This window comes from Seriola dumerili, unplaced genomic scaffold, assembly GCF_002260705.1.
Source record: "Seriola dumerili isolate Sdu_G_001 unplaced genomic scaffold, Sdu_1.0 BDQW01005691.1, whole genome shotgun sequence".
NCBI lineage: Eukaryota > Metazoa > Chordata > Actinopteri > Carangiformes > Carangidae > Seriola > Seriola dumerili.
The window spans coordinates 634,718-652,101 of NW_019179946.1; the positions used below are offsets into that span (position 1 = coordinate 634,718).

General features: G+C 41.1%; 1 protein-coding gene across 1 annotated transcript in view; it reads right to left on the reverse strand.

The window, feature by feature from the left end:
• The window catches only part of loxhd1 (lipoxygenase homology domains 1), a 30,137-nt gene extending 12,753 nt beyond the window's left edge, over nucleotides 1–17,384 (reverse strand). Inside the window, exons 1-26 of the mRNA XM_022769845.1 lie at nucleotides 16,652–17,384; nucleotides 12,792–12,906; nucleotides 10,888–10,968; nucleotides 9,811–9,995; nucleotides 8,868–8,966; nucleotides 8,328–8,476; nucleotides 8,109–8,232; nucleotides 7,731–7,981; nucleotides 7,518–7,653; nucleotides 7,218–7,378; nucleotides 7,023–7,109; nucleotides 6,611–6,746; nucleotides 6,334–6,488; nucleotides 6,070–6,230; nucleotides 4,904–4,980; nucleotides 4,591–4,787; nucleotides 4,290–4,482; nucleotides 3,984–4,144; nucleotides 3,570–3,903; nucleotides 3,263–3,414; nucleotides 2,454–2,587; nucleotides 1,886–2,034; nucleotides 1,638–1,742; nucleotides 1,422–1,550; nucleotides 1,151–1,318; nucleotides 877–1,058 (exon numbers count right to left, since the gene is read on the reverse strand). Of these exons, the coding sequence (XP_022625566.1) occupies nucleotides 877–1,058; nucleotides 1,151–1,318; nucleotides 1,422–1,550; nucleotides 1,638–1,742; nucleotides 1,886–2,034; nucleotides 2,454–2,587; nucleotides 3,263–3,414; nucleotides 3,570–3,903; nucleotides 3,984–4,144; nucleotides 4,290–4,482; nucleotides 4,591–4,787; nucleotides 4,904–4,980; nucleotides 6,070–6,230; nucleotides 6,334–6,488; nucleotides 6,611–6,746; nucleotides 7,023–7,109; nucleotides 7,218–7,378; nucleotides 7,518–7,653; nucleotides 7,731–7,981; nucleotides 8,109–8,232; nucleotides 8,328–8,476; nucleotides 8,868–8,966; nucleotides 9,811–9,995; nucleotides 10,888–10,968; nucleotides 12,792–12,906; nucleotides 16,652–17,384 (4,554 nt within the window). The remainder of the gene's footprint in view (nucleotides 1–876; nucleotides 1,059–1,150; nucleotides 1,319–1,421; nucleotides 1,551–1,637; nucleotides 1,743–1,885; nucleotides 2,035–2,453; nucleotides 2,588–3,262; nucleotides 3,415–3,569; nucleotides 3,904–3,983; nucleotides 4,145–4,289; nucleotides 4,483–4,590; nucleotides 4,788–4,903; nucleotides 4,981–6,069; nucleotides 6,231–6,333; nucleotides 6,489–6,610; nucleotides 6,747–7,022; nucleotides 7,110–7,217; nucleotides 7,379–7,517; nucleotides 7,654–7,730; nucleotides 7,982–8,108; nucleotides 8,233–8,327; nucleotides 8,477–8,867; nucleotides 8,967–9,810; nucleotides 9,996–10,887; nucleotides 10,969–12,791; nucleotides 12,907–16,651) is intronic.

Below are 17,384 nucleotides of genomic sequence, written 5' to 3' on the forward strand. Positions count from 1 at the left end.
CCACGTTTTCAAATATAAGTTCAGAGAAAATAATTTTTGCCATTTAATCAGCATTACTGGATAAATACTGGGTAACTTGGATCATTATGACCTTATGACTTTTACCTCGCTACACCTAAAAGAACAATATTGTACTTTTCTTTTATTTTGAAAATTTGATAGATTATACACTGGTTCATCACAGGAGAAAAACCATTCACACCGACTCCTCCACTGTCAGTCATGTTCGAACGTCAGTGATCTCATTATGGCTAACTTAGATAAAGATGAGGCAGAAGTTTCTTCAACTGAACACCATTTGCTGTGTTTAGCACCTCACTTCATCACATGATTATTGCACTCAAGTTGGCCTTATAATTGAGAGCTGAATGGAAATAACTCATATTATTTCTGCAATTGCATGACAATACAATTGACACTTGTTGTTTAGCATAATTACTGCAGCAGCCATAGCACTTCAACATTATTGGTGAAGTGGTATGGCTACTGCAATAATTATGCTAAACAGTCTGCAGTCTGCATAGATTTTGTGGCCCCCATTGGTCTAATAGTGCAAAGCACAGTATTTTGTGGTAGGGCAAGTCAGCTTTTTTGTCTATTCAATGTTTTTCTCGTGCCACAAAAATAGTTTTGAGTCGAAAATTTTGAAATATCTTCATTTTGGGGCTTTTACAATCAAATACCAATATATGTGATTGTTTATGAATAAATCAGCATACATACTTCTGCCACCTTTTTTTTTTTTTTTCTCTAGAGCCATCCCTGAGTAAATTCAAAAAAAGCACTGATGACCTTGCTGTTTTTCACTGCCCTGGTTTCTAGAACTTCATGAATGCCACTATTCTACTTATTCATGGCAATATACTGTTATTATACCTCAACAATAAACATGTCCTCAGCTCCTCTCTCAAAGTACATCCTCCTCTCTCTCTTGTTGACACACAGAGCCTTCTGCTGTGTACACACGGCATCTCGCCCATACAGCACAATGAAGACGTCTGCATCTGTGCCGGCTCCGAACACGTCACTCGTGAAGATTTTAATCTCATAGGGAACAACTATAAAAGAAAAAAATATTATCATAACCAATTATGTGCATCAAGTGACAAATATATTTAATATTTAAGGTGAGAAGAACACTGTGATTTACAAGGCGTGTAAAGCTCTGTCTGAAGAGGATTTGGGAAAAGGTCTCTGATGATAACCCCGTCATCCTCCCCTTTATCCAACCAACGACCACAGGGGAAGCGCTGTTTCTGTCCCAGAGACGGGGCGTCAATCTCCACCCAGTCAAGGAACCAACCTGCTGATCCTCCTCCTTAAACAGTGAAACAAGTTAGTATATTCCTTTTTGTTCAAGTACTGTGCATCGCTCTGTGTTCATTATTCACTGCAGAGACAGAGAGTCGGTCCTACTGTACCACAGTTATCGTGTCCAATACGTAGCTTCTTCAGCGATCCGATGTCCACAGCTTCCACAGTGAACTCATCGATCATACCCCGTTCAAACTTATTCTTATGGGTCTTTGATGCTTTCAGATTAATTATCCCTGTGGATGAGCACATCACAGAGTATTTTCATTATTTAAATACACATGTACACAGGTATAATTCAGTATTATAATATGAAGTATTACCTGTGTCATCCTTAGTGCCGTACAGGATCATAAAGACATTAGCATCTGTTCCTGCGTATTTCTTATCACCAGTTTTTATCCGTAATGTATATGTTGTTGACATGGCTGTCATAAGAAGAGATCGGAACAATTTAATCATATAACAATCTACTGTAGTAATTATTATCCTCATTCATTTAATTTAAAAAAAGGCTTCCCATCTTGTTCAAAGGTCTGATTCTCTGTGCTGTCCATAATGTTGCTCTCACCTTTCTGTTCCAGACCGAGTGTGGCTTCAGAGTCTTCCTCATCATCATCCCCCTTCCTCATAAAGGCCTCGTCCACAGGAACCAGCTCCCTAGCAAGCTGTCCATCATCCTCATCAATAGCCAGCCAGCGTTTACAAGGAAAAAAGTACCTAAAACACAAAATACAATATATTTTATGCAGTGTATAGTACACATAATGACAATACCATAAGCATGATTATTGTGTCTAAAAATACTTTGAGAAAGTGGCCATCCCTCTTTAAATTAATGCCAGGCAGAAGAGTACCATTTCACACCATACAGTGGAGCTCTCAGACATTTTATGTGCAAAGGTTTTATTTGCTATTTGAGGATGATGCTATTTTGTGAAACCTGGTGGCATTAATTTTGTGCCAAGTATGGCTCAGCAAGGTGTAAATAATTTATTATCATTGAAATAAAAGACTAAGTATTTTTAAATTAATTGATTGGTTAATTTATACTTAGGATTTGTGTGATAATGCAGTGTCACATCTAAATTAAAGTGCTAATAGATCACTGCTCTCTTTCTAAAATCATCATGACTTACGTGCTGTCATCTTTGTTGTCTACAATCTCCACCCTGTCCAGAAACCAGCCGGCGCTGGCCTGTCTGTTGTCATGTCGGATTCTCAGCTTCTTCAGGATCCCCAGGTCAACCGCTGTGATGTTGAAAATATCCTCCTGCATCACACGTGCAACAAACCGGTGACAGAGGGTCAAGAAGTGTCACGTCTTAGGTTAGAAGTCCATGAGAGCCTCATTACTTATTTATTCGACCTCTATTTAACCTGCAAAGCTTCTGAGATTTAACCAGAACAGCAGTATCAGTGATAACTATCTTGACTACGTAAAACTCAGCACATTAAACAAGTGCATCTGCAAAACATTACGAAAAGTGAAAGAGGGAAACCTTTAATAATAACTGGAGTCAACAACGTACTTCTTATAAATGTTTTTAGAGTTGTGAAGAGAAGATGCTGCATTGTGTCCTGTGGTTTAACTGGACTCTGTAGATTGCTGATGATTACATCTTGTTTGTTTAATCCATAAAAACCAAATTATGAAAACGACAGCTTGTGGTTTTACAGGAATTTATGTGCTGGAAAAATTTCCTTTCTAATAATACTTCCTGGAGTCTTTACCTTTAATTATCAGACACTCCCCATAAAACCACAACTTGCCATTTTTACACTTGTACAGATTAAACAAAAAAGATAAAGAATGTTAATTACTGGGTTTTAAAGGGACTCGTAGGCAGATTTTTTGCTATGTTATGCTAAGCTGCGTTAACTGTCTCCTCACTACAGCTTTATATTCAAGGGACAGGCATCCAGCACTGACAGAAACAAATCTTACCTGGTCTTTCTCAAATTTGTTCAGGTTGTTGGACTTCCTGAGCCGTCGCTCTCCTGTGTCGCCAGTCTCTCCATAGATGTTGATGTAAACATTGGCATCAGTCCCCGCCCCCCACATCGTCCCGGTGAACACATGAACCTCATATGAGTTCACTGAGAGGAAAACAGTGCGTGTGTAAGTCACCACTGACATTTTACCGTTGCAAATGATGATATTAGCAGTTTTAATGTCATAATTAAAACAATAATATGTATCCAGTGGAATCCAATAACGGTGGCTCAACACATTACTTTCATGCTCTACTTACCCTCCAGGTCTTCATTGTCCTCAGTCAGCAGCTCAACCACAATCTCCCCGTCCTCCTCATCCCTGGCCAGCCAGCGGTTACAAGTGAAAGTAAATGTCTCCACCACTTCCTGCAGTTCCTCAACTATCTCCACCTCCTCTTCCTCTTCTTTCTTCTTCTTTTTTTTGTCCTTCTTCTTATCTTTCTTGGTGTCCTCCTTCTTCACCTCAACCTGCACCATGGCCATCGTCAGCCGCTTGATGTCCACTGTCTCCAGGAACCAGCCGTCTCCGATACCCTTCCCGTCGTGGTAGATGCGTATTTTGTAGATCTTGCCAACATCCTGAGCCTCAATCTGGGTGGTAAGTGTATGAAACAACGGTCAAACCAGCAGCAACTTAAACTTAGATAACTTGACACAGGTGCAATACAGACCTTAAAGATTTCAGTAGTGCCACGTTCAAAATTGTTGGAGCGACTCTTGAGAGCAAGAACTTCAGTTTTTCCTTCATCTCCATAGATCTGACAGAAGACATTGGCATTGGTGCCACCTGCACGCATGTCCCCTGTGATCACTGTTACTTCATAGTTGATCACTGTTAATGAGAGGGCATCACAGCATAGTGACAAGAAGAAACAAGCTGTAGCTAAATGCAAAATACTTCAACTCATAAACACTGTTACTGTGTTTCACGCGATGAATTCTGACTGTACAGCACTTTTTAAGTTGCTGTTATTTACATTGCTCGATGTCCAGGACCTCGCTGGGATAGATCTCAACCTCCACTTTCCCATCAGCCTCATCTTTGCAGAGCCAGCGGTGGCTCGGGAACATGTACTGCATCCCATGAACTGGCACAGAGATCTGCACACTGTCCAGAAACCATCCAGCCCGCAGGCCCTCGTTGGTGTGACCGATCAGGAGACGACTGATCTGTAAGTACAGAGGACATGAGCGAATAGAATAGAATTAGAAAACACAAATATATGTCTGAACCATAAACTCTGTTCTCTGTTAAGTGTCTGCATGTCTAGGACTTGCCTTTCCAATGTCAAAGGTGTCAATGGTGAAGATATCAGTGCGTCCCGTCTCAAAGTAGTTCCTGAGGTCATTGTCAGAGACTGCCAGGATCATCTTGTTAGTGTCGGCCTTCTCCCCGTACAGCTTGACAAACACCTTGGAGTCGGAGCTGGCCCCATTCACATTGCCTGTCTTGATTGCTATGTGGTAGCTGACATCTGACGTGGAGTGAAATTAGGGAGTTGGATATAATTTATGTAAGCATTAAAAAGATGCTCTCGTTCCTTTAGTTACGTAACCGCTGTAATCTTGATCTTGATCTTTATGTACTCACTAAAGAGACGCAGACCATCTCCATCTGGAACTAACTCACGGACGATCTGTCCATCATCCTCATTACGGTCCAACCACCTGAAGAAGAACAGACAAGGAAACAGACAAGTTTACTCCTATAGCACCAGACCCCCACCACCACCACCTGTTAAACATCCCTGAAAATTCAAATATAAGTAAGAAAGACATGTTATCTATTATTTATAACTTTTTTTTTAACAGATTGGTTTCAGGTTGAGATTAAAGTGACAACCTCTGACAGAAAATTCAAGTAACCATTGTGGTAGAAAAAAAGCCAAAAAATACAAGATATACACAAAAAGCCAACGAGGAATAGAGAAGAAAAAGTGACGCCCAAACATTAAAATACATCTGCTGGAGCTATGCATCTACATACTGTATATTTGCCTGGTATAAAGTTTTACTTAATGTATAAGCTTCCATTTAAAATCACTAAACATTTCAAGTATCCTAAGATTATTGATCATTAACCTCAAAACCTCAAAATGTGAAAAAGAGACAACAGAACATAACCAGTACAAGCAACACAAAAGACTAAACAAGAAAGCATATGTATGTTCTCCATTGCTTTGCATTGGAAGCTCTCTAACCTTTCTCTTTTACCAGGACAGACAGACAGGAAGAGCCTCTTTCCAGAGGTAACACAGCACCTCAGTCTTGGCTCCAGTTACTAAAGGAGAGAGAGCTGGCGGGCCACATGCATTTAGTGCCTATTTGTAACGGCAAACTCATCCATCAGCTGCCTAACTACTTAAACATTCGCCGCTGGAGAGCTAGGGAATGTAAACGTGGCCAATTTACAGCACTTATCAGGCTTCTGGAGCAGTTTGGACAGTTTTGTCCATCTGGTTGGAGTATTGGTGGGTTTCAACATAAAGAATTACATGTTAAATTCTACACTAATAATTATATGTAACATATAAAATAGTTCAACATTTTCCCCTTCTTCTTTAGAGGTGCTAGTAGGCACATTTTTACCTTCGGTACCTTTCACCTGCTTCTACTCTTTATACTAATCTAAGCTAACTGACTGCAGCTTCATGTTTGCTGTGCAGGACGACAGCGTTATCAATTCTCTCATACAGCTCTCAGCAAGAAAACAGATTAGTATTCCTTTAGGTTGCGTGCAAAGTGTTATTGCCTTGCCTGAAACAGGGGAACACAATGGCCAAAGACTCTGGCTGGCCCTCCTCCCTGACCATCACCTTATCAAGGAACCAACCACAGCCTCCTCCACGGCCATCATGACCTACGCGCACCCTGCGCACCTGGCCCAAGGACACGGACTCAATGAGGAACTCATCATGCTGGGGGAAGACAGGGGGACAAAGGATTAAAGCATCTGCTGAGTATTTCCCAAACAATATTTATGTATTTTCTGTGTTCGTCTTTAAGTAATGATGCATTTACGTTGCCCTTTTCAAATTTGTTGACATTGTTTTTGCTCATAAACATGAGCCGCTCCCCTGTGTCACCCAGGTCACCGATAACATTGAGGAAGACACTGGCATCGGTGCCGCTGCCGCTGACGTTGCCAGTGCAGATGGTGACGCGATACTTTATCACTGAAGAAAAACAAGAGAGGAACGGTCACATTATGTTCCATAAAGCACCCTCACACACTAAGATCTCATACACTTGACTGTTGACATGGAGCCTGGTGTATTTTGTATGTGTGTCCTCATACAGGGCAGAGGATCCTCAATGAGGGCTCCTGTGGCTGGAAGCTCTCTGGCAATCTCATTGTCATCTTCATTGATGTCCAGCCAGCGGCCACATTCAAAAGAATATTTCTCCATCGTCAGGGTCTTAAGCAAAGTGAGCTGCAGAGAGTGAGTGTCATTATACACATCTTCATCTTTATTTCCCCCTCTTCTTCTTTCAGACTAATTAATATTGCAGCAGTGATATTCACATGTATTTTCCAAGACAGTTAAAAAAAATCTGACATAAATGAACTGACTTTATTTACAGCCTGATTTGTACATACTCTCGTTTCAGGTGCAAAATAAACTGTAATTCAGTGTCTAGCTCGGTGCTCAGAGGTGACATTGTGCAACAGACTTAAGAGCTTACACTGACAGATCAATGAGTCTCACCTTCGCTAAATGCCAGCCAGCAAATGGATGTCTCTTCTCGTGCCAGATGCGCACTTTCAGCAGTCGTCCTATGTCTGGCATCTCGACCTATAGTCATTTTTTTTTTTTTTTTTTTAAGTGTAATAAAAACATGCACATGAAAAAAAAAACATGTCTTTGAGAGCTTCACAGTGAAAAAAAATGTAATGTGCTCACCATGAATTTATCAAGCTGGCCCTGCTCAAAACTGTCTGAGTTGTTTTCCAGTTTGATCTCATCAGACTTGCCCTTCTGTCCGTAGATCTGCAGAAACACCTGGGCGTCTGTCCCTGCCCCTTTCACATCTGAGGTCCAAATCCACAGGGACCATGGGTATTCTGGAAAAGGTTAGATTTGATACTAAAGTAGGTCAGCCAGGAGACCAGCTTTTTTTTTTTTCAGATACAAATACATAACATGAAACTTGAATTAATGTTCTATGCATAGAATATCTATGAGTAGAATGAAGACACCCACTCTTCTGTTTTTTCTGCCTCAGAGAGACCATCTCATACAGCTCCCTCTCGATCAGTCCGTCCCCCTCGTCCTCGTCCAGCCACATCCCGCACTGAAATGTCTGCTCAATGCCCGTGAAAGGACAGTATATCACCACCTGGAAGGGAATCGGGTGCTCGGTGGGTGAACAGCACTTTGAGAGTCAATCTGTAACTAATAAGACATGTGAAGTACCTTTTCGCAGTACCACCCGGCACCAACGGCCCCATTGTCGTGCCCGATGGTTACCCGGCTGAGCGGGCTGATCAGTTCACAAATCTCCACGTTGAAAATGTCGATGAGACCGCGCTCAAAAGCACCGCCCTCCAGGAAGACTTTGCCACTGTTTTTTAAGCCCTTGGAGCCGTGCATAACCATGTGGATCTTAGAGTTGGTGCCTGCACCCCTCACATTTCCAGTCATCACTTGTACATTGTATATAATTCCTAAGTAGATGCAGGAAAATTCACAAAAAGCTGCAAATTTATCACTGACGTCAATCAAGTGAAATATGATTATTGCCTACATCCATATATTAAATATACTGAAAAAAGTGACTGGCTTTGTTCTCACCCATTGGTTGCACTGATCCAACCAACACATCTCTCTGTATTTTGCCATCATCTTCATCCATAGCAAACCAGCGATTAACTGGGAACTCATACACTTCTTTATTCCCCATGTCATCGATCACCACCTGTAGAGGAACAGTATGCTCTATCATGACGGTTTTTATGTATGTGTGCACATCTGTTTAGATTATGTATGTATGAGTATGTAGCCTGTACATGCCTTATCCAGAAACCACCCAGCCGATGAACCTCTGTTGTTGTGACCGATGGTGATTTTCCTCAGCCTTCCCAGGTTTGGAGCCTCTATCGTAAACTTGTCCTCCGATCCCCGTTCAAAGTTATCTTTGTCACTGTCCAGTCGTCTCTCTCCTTTCATGAAGAATTTAAGAATCAGAATCAAACATTAAATTCACAGTGAGGAAGCGGCTACAGTCATTAACGATGAATAGACATCACTATTTGTCAAGGATGGGCAGTGGCTTAATGTAACAGCTGTAAAGAGATGTATATAAGAGTCACCTATTAGTTATTTGATCAATGGAAACTTAATGGCATATAATTGATATTCAATTGACTGTTTATCAAGCAACCAGCAAATGCTTCCAGCTTCTTACATGGTAAGATTTACTATTTTTCTGTTTGTGTAACTTTAAATCTAATATCTGCTTAAGCATTTTTCCATTATGTGGTAATCGATTAATAAAAAAATGAATAAAAATACAAGATATAATCAACAATGAAAAAATAATGTGTTGCCTACCTGTGTCACCAGTCTCTCCAAAGATATTTAGGAAGACATCAGCATCAGTGCCACTTCCCTTCATATCAGCAGTGAACACACTAACTATGTATTTATTCACTGCAAAACATGGAATATAAAACAGTAATATAGTGACTATATGAACAACATGCCGCAGATGCTGACTGTAGTAAATGCTGATCTTCTATCTAAACAAGTTATGCAGTTAGGCAGGTCATTGGGCAGGTTCCTTGCTAATCCATGCTGAGATGGTTTCCAGGTTAAATATTCATAACAGTGTGTGTGTGTGTGTGTTGTGGTTGTTACAGCCATATTGCTCTGACCACTCCCTAACAGCACAGTGTCCTCTGGTCTTTATCTGACCCTCGGCTTCGTGATGCTCTGCTTGATTGACTGCAGGTACTGAGACGTTGGATCACATTGCAGCAGAGGACACATGGGCTGGTTTACCTGAGGATTACACTCTGATGGGAATTCCATTACAACCTGAAACAGTAGGAAGATCTGTAGGCTATCAGGCACCTTTGTGTCCAGCTGACCAGACACATGGTACTGATACTGTCAAGTTAAGAAACAGTTTTTTTCCTGTTCATCTCTGGTGACTATATTTCAAAATATCTCTTTCTACTTGGCTCAACTCGCAATTTAATTATCAGAGAATCTATTGTACAAAATATCTGAACAGGACATTTTTAAATGATTTATCTAACAGTGTCAAACTGACTGAGGACACAGTGACTTTAGCGTAAGTATAAGAGCTTAGCGCTGTCAAGGTTTATGTGTATTGTATTTTAGAGATCTTAAAAAAATAGTTTTTCTGGTGTTATTTTCAAACCTGGTGCTTTCTGTTGAAGCATTTGGAATTTGAATCAATTGTTATTTTCTTTTAACCTCTCTGAACTTTTGTGTCTTTGTTTTGTGTGCTTGTCCCAGAGTGACCTACATTTCGGGACATCCATGGGGTTCAGGCTGCCCAGCAGGTCCCTGACAAACAGGTTGTCAGCCTCCTCCCGACTCAGCCAGTTGTTGCAGGCGAAATAGAAGCGCAGATGGGGCCGGTTCATGTCGGTCACCACCACCCGGTCCAAGAACCAGCTGGCGTTCATCCCTGTGTTGTCGTGCTCGATCCTGAGGAAATCAAATGTCATGGTGTGACTTGAATTCACCCTGCAGGTAATCATAAATGAGCTCGCCACATCAGATGCACCAGTGCCTTTGTTTTTTTGTGTGTGTTTGTATTTCTGCAGTGGTAAATATCAAATAAGAAAACTTGTTGTCACTTGTGTTTCAGACATAAAAGAAATATCATGGGGACTGAATAAGATGGAGTAGAATAACACAAAGAATAACAAACCCGGTTCAGCACTTAAGGAATCTCTCATCCATGTTGACTTAAAACTGAAGCAAAGTTCATGCAGTACTTGAAAACAGGAGCCGAAAGCTCTGAAGAAAACTAGGAAGTGGACCTCGACTCAGGACCGCTTCCTTGTTGTTGCTGTTTGTTTTTTCATACCACTACTTAAAAGGTCAAGAATGGTCAAGAACAGCTGTTGAGCTTGGATGTCAACATCTACATCTCTATGATGAAAAAAAGAAATTGTACAACATGGGAAAAGCAACACTTCCATTTGTCTCAACTATCTGAGCCACAGCTCAGCCTCTCTACTTTTACAGCCTTTCACTTTTAAATGTCCTGCTGCCTCATTTCACTGTTCATGTCTGGCGGCTGTGATGTAACTCAGCCTCCTCTGGAGTAAGACATTAACTCCCAACAACAGATGGGGCTTAACCTTGTGTCACTGGATGAAATCCTTTGATGGCCAGCCGCACTGTGTGATCCTCTCTGTAAGCTGCTGTCATCCTGTATGAGGCACACTTAACTATGAAGCCTTAACTGTGATGTTGTCAGTGACCTGTAGCTGTACACTCGGGGTATCTTCTGCAAACACCAAATGGACATTATAGTATATATATTTATTTCTAAGTTATTACAGATCACAATCAGCACAGCAGAGTTTACCTCAGCTTCTTCAGAGGTCCCACATTGTGTGTTTTGATTCGGAAAACATCAGTTTTATTCTTCTCAAATGCAGTTCTGCTTCTGTAAATTGAGGAAACATGGAAAATGCTAGAATTCGGGAGAGAGAGAGTGTGTGTGTGTGCGTGTGTGTGTGTGTGTGTGTGTGTGTAAGAGAGAGGTTTTATTTAATTGGGAGAGATCAGTGGGTAAAGAGATACAGTCCAGACAGACAACTGAACTGAACTCTGTATCAGTAAATTACATCTCCTGACTGATCCAGCTTAAGGTGCCCTGGTGGTCTCACAGCAGTGGTATAATCTGAAACCTCCTCAGGCTCGGCCACTTCAACGCTCCCTCTTCCTCTTCCTCTTCCTCGCGCACTTCTACCCCTCACAGAGACGAACCGGGCCTATGCACACGGCAGACCCCCTCTGCCAACCACAGCGAATCAGACACCCTCTTTTCCATTAACAGAGAAAACCTGCCTTTGTCTCTGACCCACATCTCCATCTGTTCTCCTCTCCCTGCAATAGTCAACCAATGCACAATGCCAAGGCTCGCATAATTAAAGTGCACGGTGTCATATACTGTGAAAAACTGCCAAGAAAGAAATACTGTCCATGATGAATACATGCCCTCATTCTCTGCTTCCATGTAAAATCACCTGAAGGAGAATGATGGGCAGACATTGATTCTAAAAATAAAAAAAAATCAAACCCAATGCAAACTTTGGAATTCATGCAATTTGACTGACTTATAATCACACTGAATTTCCAAAGAGTTGCATTTTTAATCTGCCTCGATTGTTCAATCGGGCAAATATGTTTGGAGACATAGCAACCCTCCCTTACCTGTATCATGTTGTCAAGTTTTAATCGATCATTACACAATACAGGCAGGACCTAATATATATCGGAGTAAGGTGAAACTCCTTACTGTACAGTATGTTTACTATATGACAAAAGTGACCTTGTCAACATCCATGTATGGTATTTCATCAGCTGAGCAACAGCAACAGTTGCACAGCATGGAGATACTGCATACATGGCATGCTGGTGCTGTCTGAAGTGGATGAATGAGACCACCACAAGGTGTGGGTGACATGCTCGAGTGTGGCTTACAATAAGTTGGTATATCCTATATACTGCACAGGTAACCCTATCTGTGAATCAATGTGTGCAGAGATAAAGGGAGCCTGCTGCTGATAAGATCCCCTGAGAGTCATTTGATCATCCGCAGAAATGACATCGTGGTCTTCTTTCATTTGCCTCTGAATGGAAAAGAAGACCGGCCATGTCACATAGTTCCTCCTTACTCCACATATTCTGTGTCCGACATTTTATATGACTGTATAGAGGAGTGATTCCTGCACCACAACCAAACCTTTTGTTGTAAAGATGCTTCTCTGACATCAGCGGATTTTCAGTTTTCAAGTTGATATGGTTTTGACCAAGAAGTCAAAGAGATTTCTGGTGTGCAACTTGATTTTGTCTTTACTCATGGGCCCTACAGGCATCAGGTTAACTTTGAACAGGAACACTCTCTCATACAGTGTTATATGCACAATACAACCCAACACAAGGACAGAATCCTAACCATCCTTTAGCAGACTGATTAGAAAATACCTCTTTTCTGTGCTGAAAGATCAGAGAGGAATAGAAAAGATTAATAGTTAACAGCTGATATTGAAAACGTGTCAAACTAGTTAAATTTACTTATTATAACAACTGAAACAGAATGAGCACCAACTGACTCAGGGTTAGTGTGTTACACAGAAAGCCTGTTATAATAAGTGCAAACAAATCAGAGCAGAGTGAGTCATTCCAACCTGATTTAGAGTCTTAAAGACAAACTATGTATCAACTATATTTCAATGACATCAACATAAACCCTATTAAACCCACTTGCTTGCCAGGTGAACCTTGGGCGTGATGCCAAACTCTCCAAAAAGGGTAACAAACACATTAGCATCAGTCCCGGCTCCTTTTACATCACCAGTGACGGTGACCACCTCATACACTGAAAGAGAAAGGAAAATGGAGATTAGAAATACAACAGGAGATTAAAATGTGTGCAGTGTTGTCCATTTTGTTAAAAGCATCGCAAGTCTGAAATAATGAGAGTACGTGTCGGGAATAAATTCTTTGATGTCTGGAAGGGACTATTTTGAAGAGTAAAAACTTGAACAAAAGGACAAACCCAAAGTCACAAACTCACAGAGTGTCCAATAATCTATAAACATTTGGGAGCATTATGTTTCCTTCCATGTGCGGTTGCCAGGGAATTCAATGCGGCGAATCTGCAGCGAATCCATGTCTGGTGTGATACCCCAGCCAAGCCTCTCTCACATTTCACAAATGTGTCTCTCTGAGCCACTGGGCTGATGGGAAGGTAAACAAGATGAGAAGTCAGCAGTCTGTAAAATCTGCCTCAGTTTGTGTCATTTAAGGTGCTTATATCTGAGGTCAATGCCATGATGGCTACGCGGCTCTAGGGATGGCTGAGATCAGTCCACCACTTTGGTCAAGACTGAAATATCTTAACAGCTATTGAATGGATTGCCATGAAATTTGGTACACACATTTACAGTGCCCAGAGAATGAGCGCTAATGACTTAAGTGATCCCTCGACTTTTACTTTGCACCGCCATGAGTTTGAAATTTGTGGTTCTTACTGAAATATCGCAATACCTACTGAATGGATTGAATGAAATTTTGGTACAGTTAATCATCTTCCATGTTCTCAGGATGATTACAATTTGTCCAATACTTAAGTTTATGACTACACACTTGCAAAACTAATGACATTCCCATCAGCCTGTGCTGTACTTTGTGCTAATTATCAAATGTTAGCATGCAAACGCGGTAAACTAAGATGGAGAACATTATCAGCATGTTGTACCCGTGTTACTCTTCAGCTAAAGCACCACTGGGCCCATGTGCAGCTTCACAGAACCATAAGCATGGCTGTAGACTCTAAGTCTCAATGATGTATGTGTGGCAGGGCCAGTGAAACCTTTCCATGCTTAATACTTTACACATTCTTGACCTGCTCAGTCCCTGCAGCACCTGTGGTACTTCTCTCTGAAGTGGGAAAACCATACGAGCCTTTAGTTTTGTCCACATTGTTTTCACTTGCCACTTTTACAGAATGTAACACTCCTTGAGGAAGGCTAATCGGAGCGCAGGTCTGGTCATGTTGGAGGTTCAGGTTATCCGGTGCTTCTTCAGTCACCTGCATGTCACTAAATATTGCACCACACTTAAAAAGAATGTGCTGTAGTGACTTTTCAGTATCTTTTGGTTACATGTAAACCACATTAAAAGATGTATTTTCTTAACATTCAAGCTCTGGTTTTATTTTTTTAACCTCGATACTTTTACGAATTTCTTTATAAAGTATATAAATTTGAGCTTGATGCTGCGTCTCTGTCTTCTTTTACATACTTATTTATGAATGTTGACCTAATCAGAGGTATTTTAAAAAGTTGTGTCCTAGTGAAATTCAATGTTAAGGTAGAACTGTTTGGCCCCTCAGGTGACTTACCCTCTGGTCCCCCAGATCACATGTGCTTGGTACAAACATGCATTTTGCAGAAGTAGTAATTGCTTTAGCCAGTCACTTGACCATGAATCCACTGAGTCAATAATGACTCATCAAATTATTTGTAACTCTGCACACCCCTTTTTTTTGAGTGGATTTTAAAAGTCACACCTATGCAACTGCCTTTGTTTGAGTAACAACATTAAATCTTCATAAGGAGATTAGTCAGCGTATGGCTGTTGCCTGTGACTCAATATCTTGGCTTATACAGTGGTAATTCTATAGTCCTGCTTCATTACTACATGTATACGTAAACTCCTGTCTGTTGCGGTTATGTAACAGTGACTATTATGTGAACCTAAAGGTATGGGACTTGAGGTCATAAGTCTACTGACAAACTGTAGACTGTTTTTAGGGTTACAGTTAGTTCTTTGTAGGGTATCCATTGTTCTTGGCGAATCTCGTGGTGGACTGAAGAGAATAATTTGTAAAATAACTGTAGATTCACCCAAATACATCAAAGAACCGTGAGTAGAGGATAAATCCAGTGAAAGACAAATGCCCGAGACGGCAGGAGATATAAGACAAACAGATAACCTAAAAACATCCAGGACAGCGGGAAAGGAAAGGCAGAGGCCTGATAAAGAGCAACTTGACCAAAGTTGATAAGAGAGGGTCATGGATACCTAATTAACAGTGAGTGAGGCCATTAAACCCAAATTAAGGAGAAAGAGAGACACCTGATAAAATCAGATAGACAGTGGCCTGGTAAAACTGAGCCGCGATAAACTCCTGGCTCCTCCTGGCTCGCTCAGGTCTGTGAGCCAGTTAGTAATAAAGACATGGACACAGGCATGTACCAACTGCTCCTTACATAAATTGCACAATGATCACGAGATGAAGCTACATTAGCTTTAGTCAGTTACTTTATGGCAGCAATTATTCAGCGGTAAAAATGCCAGACAGTATACTAATGTCACCTTTTCAGCACTCTCTTTGTAAACTTGATGGGAAAATGAGATAAAAAGCTTTTGAGTCTAGACTAATTATGTGTTGTTATGTTATGTGCAATTTTCTCATTCAAAAGACCTTTGAATACAGCTGAAGGCTGCACTCTCCAAATGCTACTTTATTGCATTCCTGTCTCCTACAAATTACATTTCACATTAGTAATTTGTATTTCCAAATATGTTTTGCACGAAAGAGTTTTCATACCAGAGGCCAGTTTGCATCCTGAGTGCTGTCTGATTGGGTTATGTAACAAAATCACTTTGTTAAGATCAGAGAAGGTGTTTTTTTCAGTTTAATGTTAAATTAAACATCTTTTTTTTCTTTTTTTTTTGCTTCAGGTCACTGTGGACTTTGTTAATATTTAACCAACACCACAGTTTCCCTAAACTTAACCAAGTGCTGTCAGTGTCTAAATATAACCATAAGAAACACAATATGCTTGTTATGAGCAGATATTGTATTCTGTGAACATTTTGCAACTTTGCAGATACCGTCATCAGTTGTATATAAATGTAATATCAAAGAGACAGGGTTGTTTAGGGCCATAGAATAATCAAAGGTTCACATAATGACTTTTTCTGGGGTTTCATTTGATTTATAGTCTAACTCAGAGCTGCACAGAACTAAGGTTACATTAAAGTCAGTTGGAATTTATCTGCTATGTCTTTTCTGTTCTGCTCCATATCACACAGGCCAATAACTGACAATAGTCTCTGAGAGAATTGCATTGTATTTGTATTTGTATCACCTAAATCATTTTGTGATTCCCTTCCTCCCACACAAACAAAACTCCTAAACAAAACAAACTTGTGGCCTTCATGCAGGGTCTGGTTACCCCCTATTTGAAAACCTCTGATCTGCTTTAAGAAAACTCCTCTGGCACCCAGCCCTGCCTCTGGCCCCAGCGTTGCTCCCAGCCCCTGTGACTGGGATGGCACCCAGCACCTGTCTGCCCCCGAGCTTCTGTTTGCCTCCATTCATGTGGAACATAACTGAGGTTTCACCCAAGAACAATCACAGAGGGATTCCCCAGGGTGCCCCGGCTCGGAGCTGAGGGGAACTGGAGGAAATCTGCAGTATTTGAAAGGTTTGACCAGTTGGTACAATCCAGCCGATCCATATGTACTACAGTATATGTCAGATAGCTGAGACTTGCCTAAAGAGCAGCATGTGACGTCTCTCTATCTGTGCTAAAATGTCAAATCCTTACCTTTCTTTTTGTAGTACTCGTCCTCGTACCCGTCAGATGAGTCTGTGTGGTAGTTCAGCAGTTCATTCTGGTAGAGTGCACCATAGTCCACTTGTTTATTTTTGGATTTCTTCCCCTTTTTCTTTTTATCTTCATCACTGTCTGCAGATCCCTTCTTTGCCTTCTTCTTTTTCTTTTTCTTTGAGTCCTCCTCCTCTTCCTGCTCCTCAATCAAGGGCTCCTCATCATCATCATTGTGAGATTTCTTCTTCTTCTTGCCATCTTTAGATTTTTTATCCTTGGAGCCCATCTCCTCCTCTCCCTCCGGGTTTTCTGCTGAGGATTTCTTCTTCTTTTTCTTCTTCTCCTCCTTCACTCCCTCAGTCACTTCCTCTTTAAGCTTCTCTGATTTCTCCTTTTTGGAATTGGTCGTGGGGTCATTATTGTTCTGCTCATCCTCTCCAGCTTCATTTTCAATCACAGCACCAGGTTCAGAATCATCATCTGGTTTCCTTTTCTTCTTTTTCTCTTTTACTTTTTCACCCTCTTTTTTCTTCCTCTCTTTCTCTGTGGCCTCCTGATTCTCAGAGCTCTCGGCGCTCTTGTGTTTCTTCTGACTCTTCTCTCCTTTTGTGGTGTTCCCACAGGTCACACCGTTGCTTCTCTCCTTTAACTTTGGCTCCGTTTCCTCCAATTCGTCATCAACCTCTTCGGTTTCTTCTGAAGCTGTGGATTTTTTCTGTTTCGACGGCAT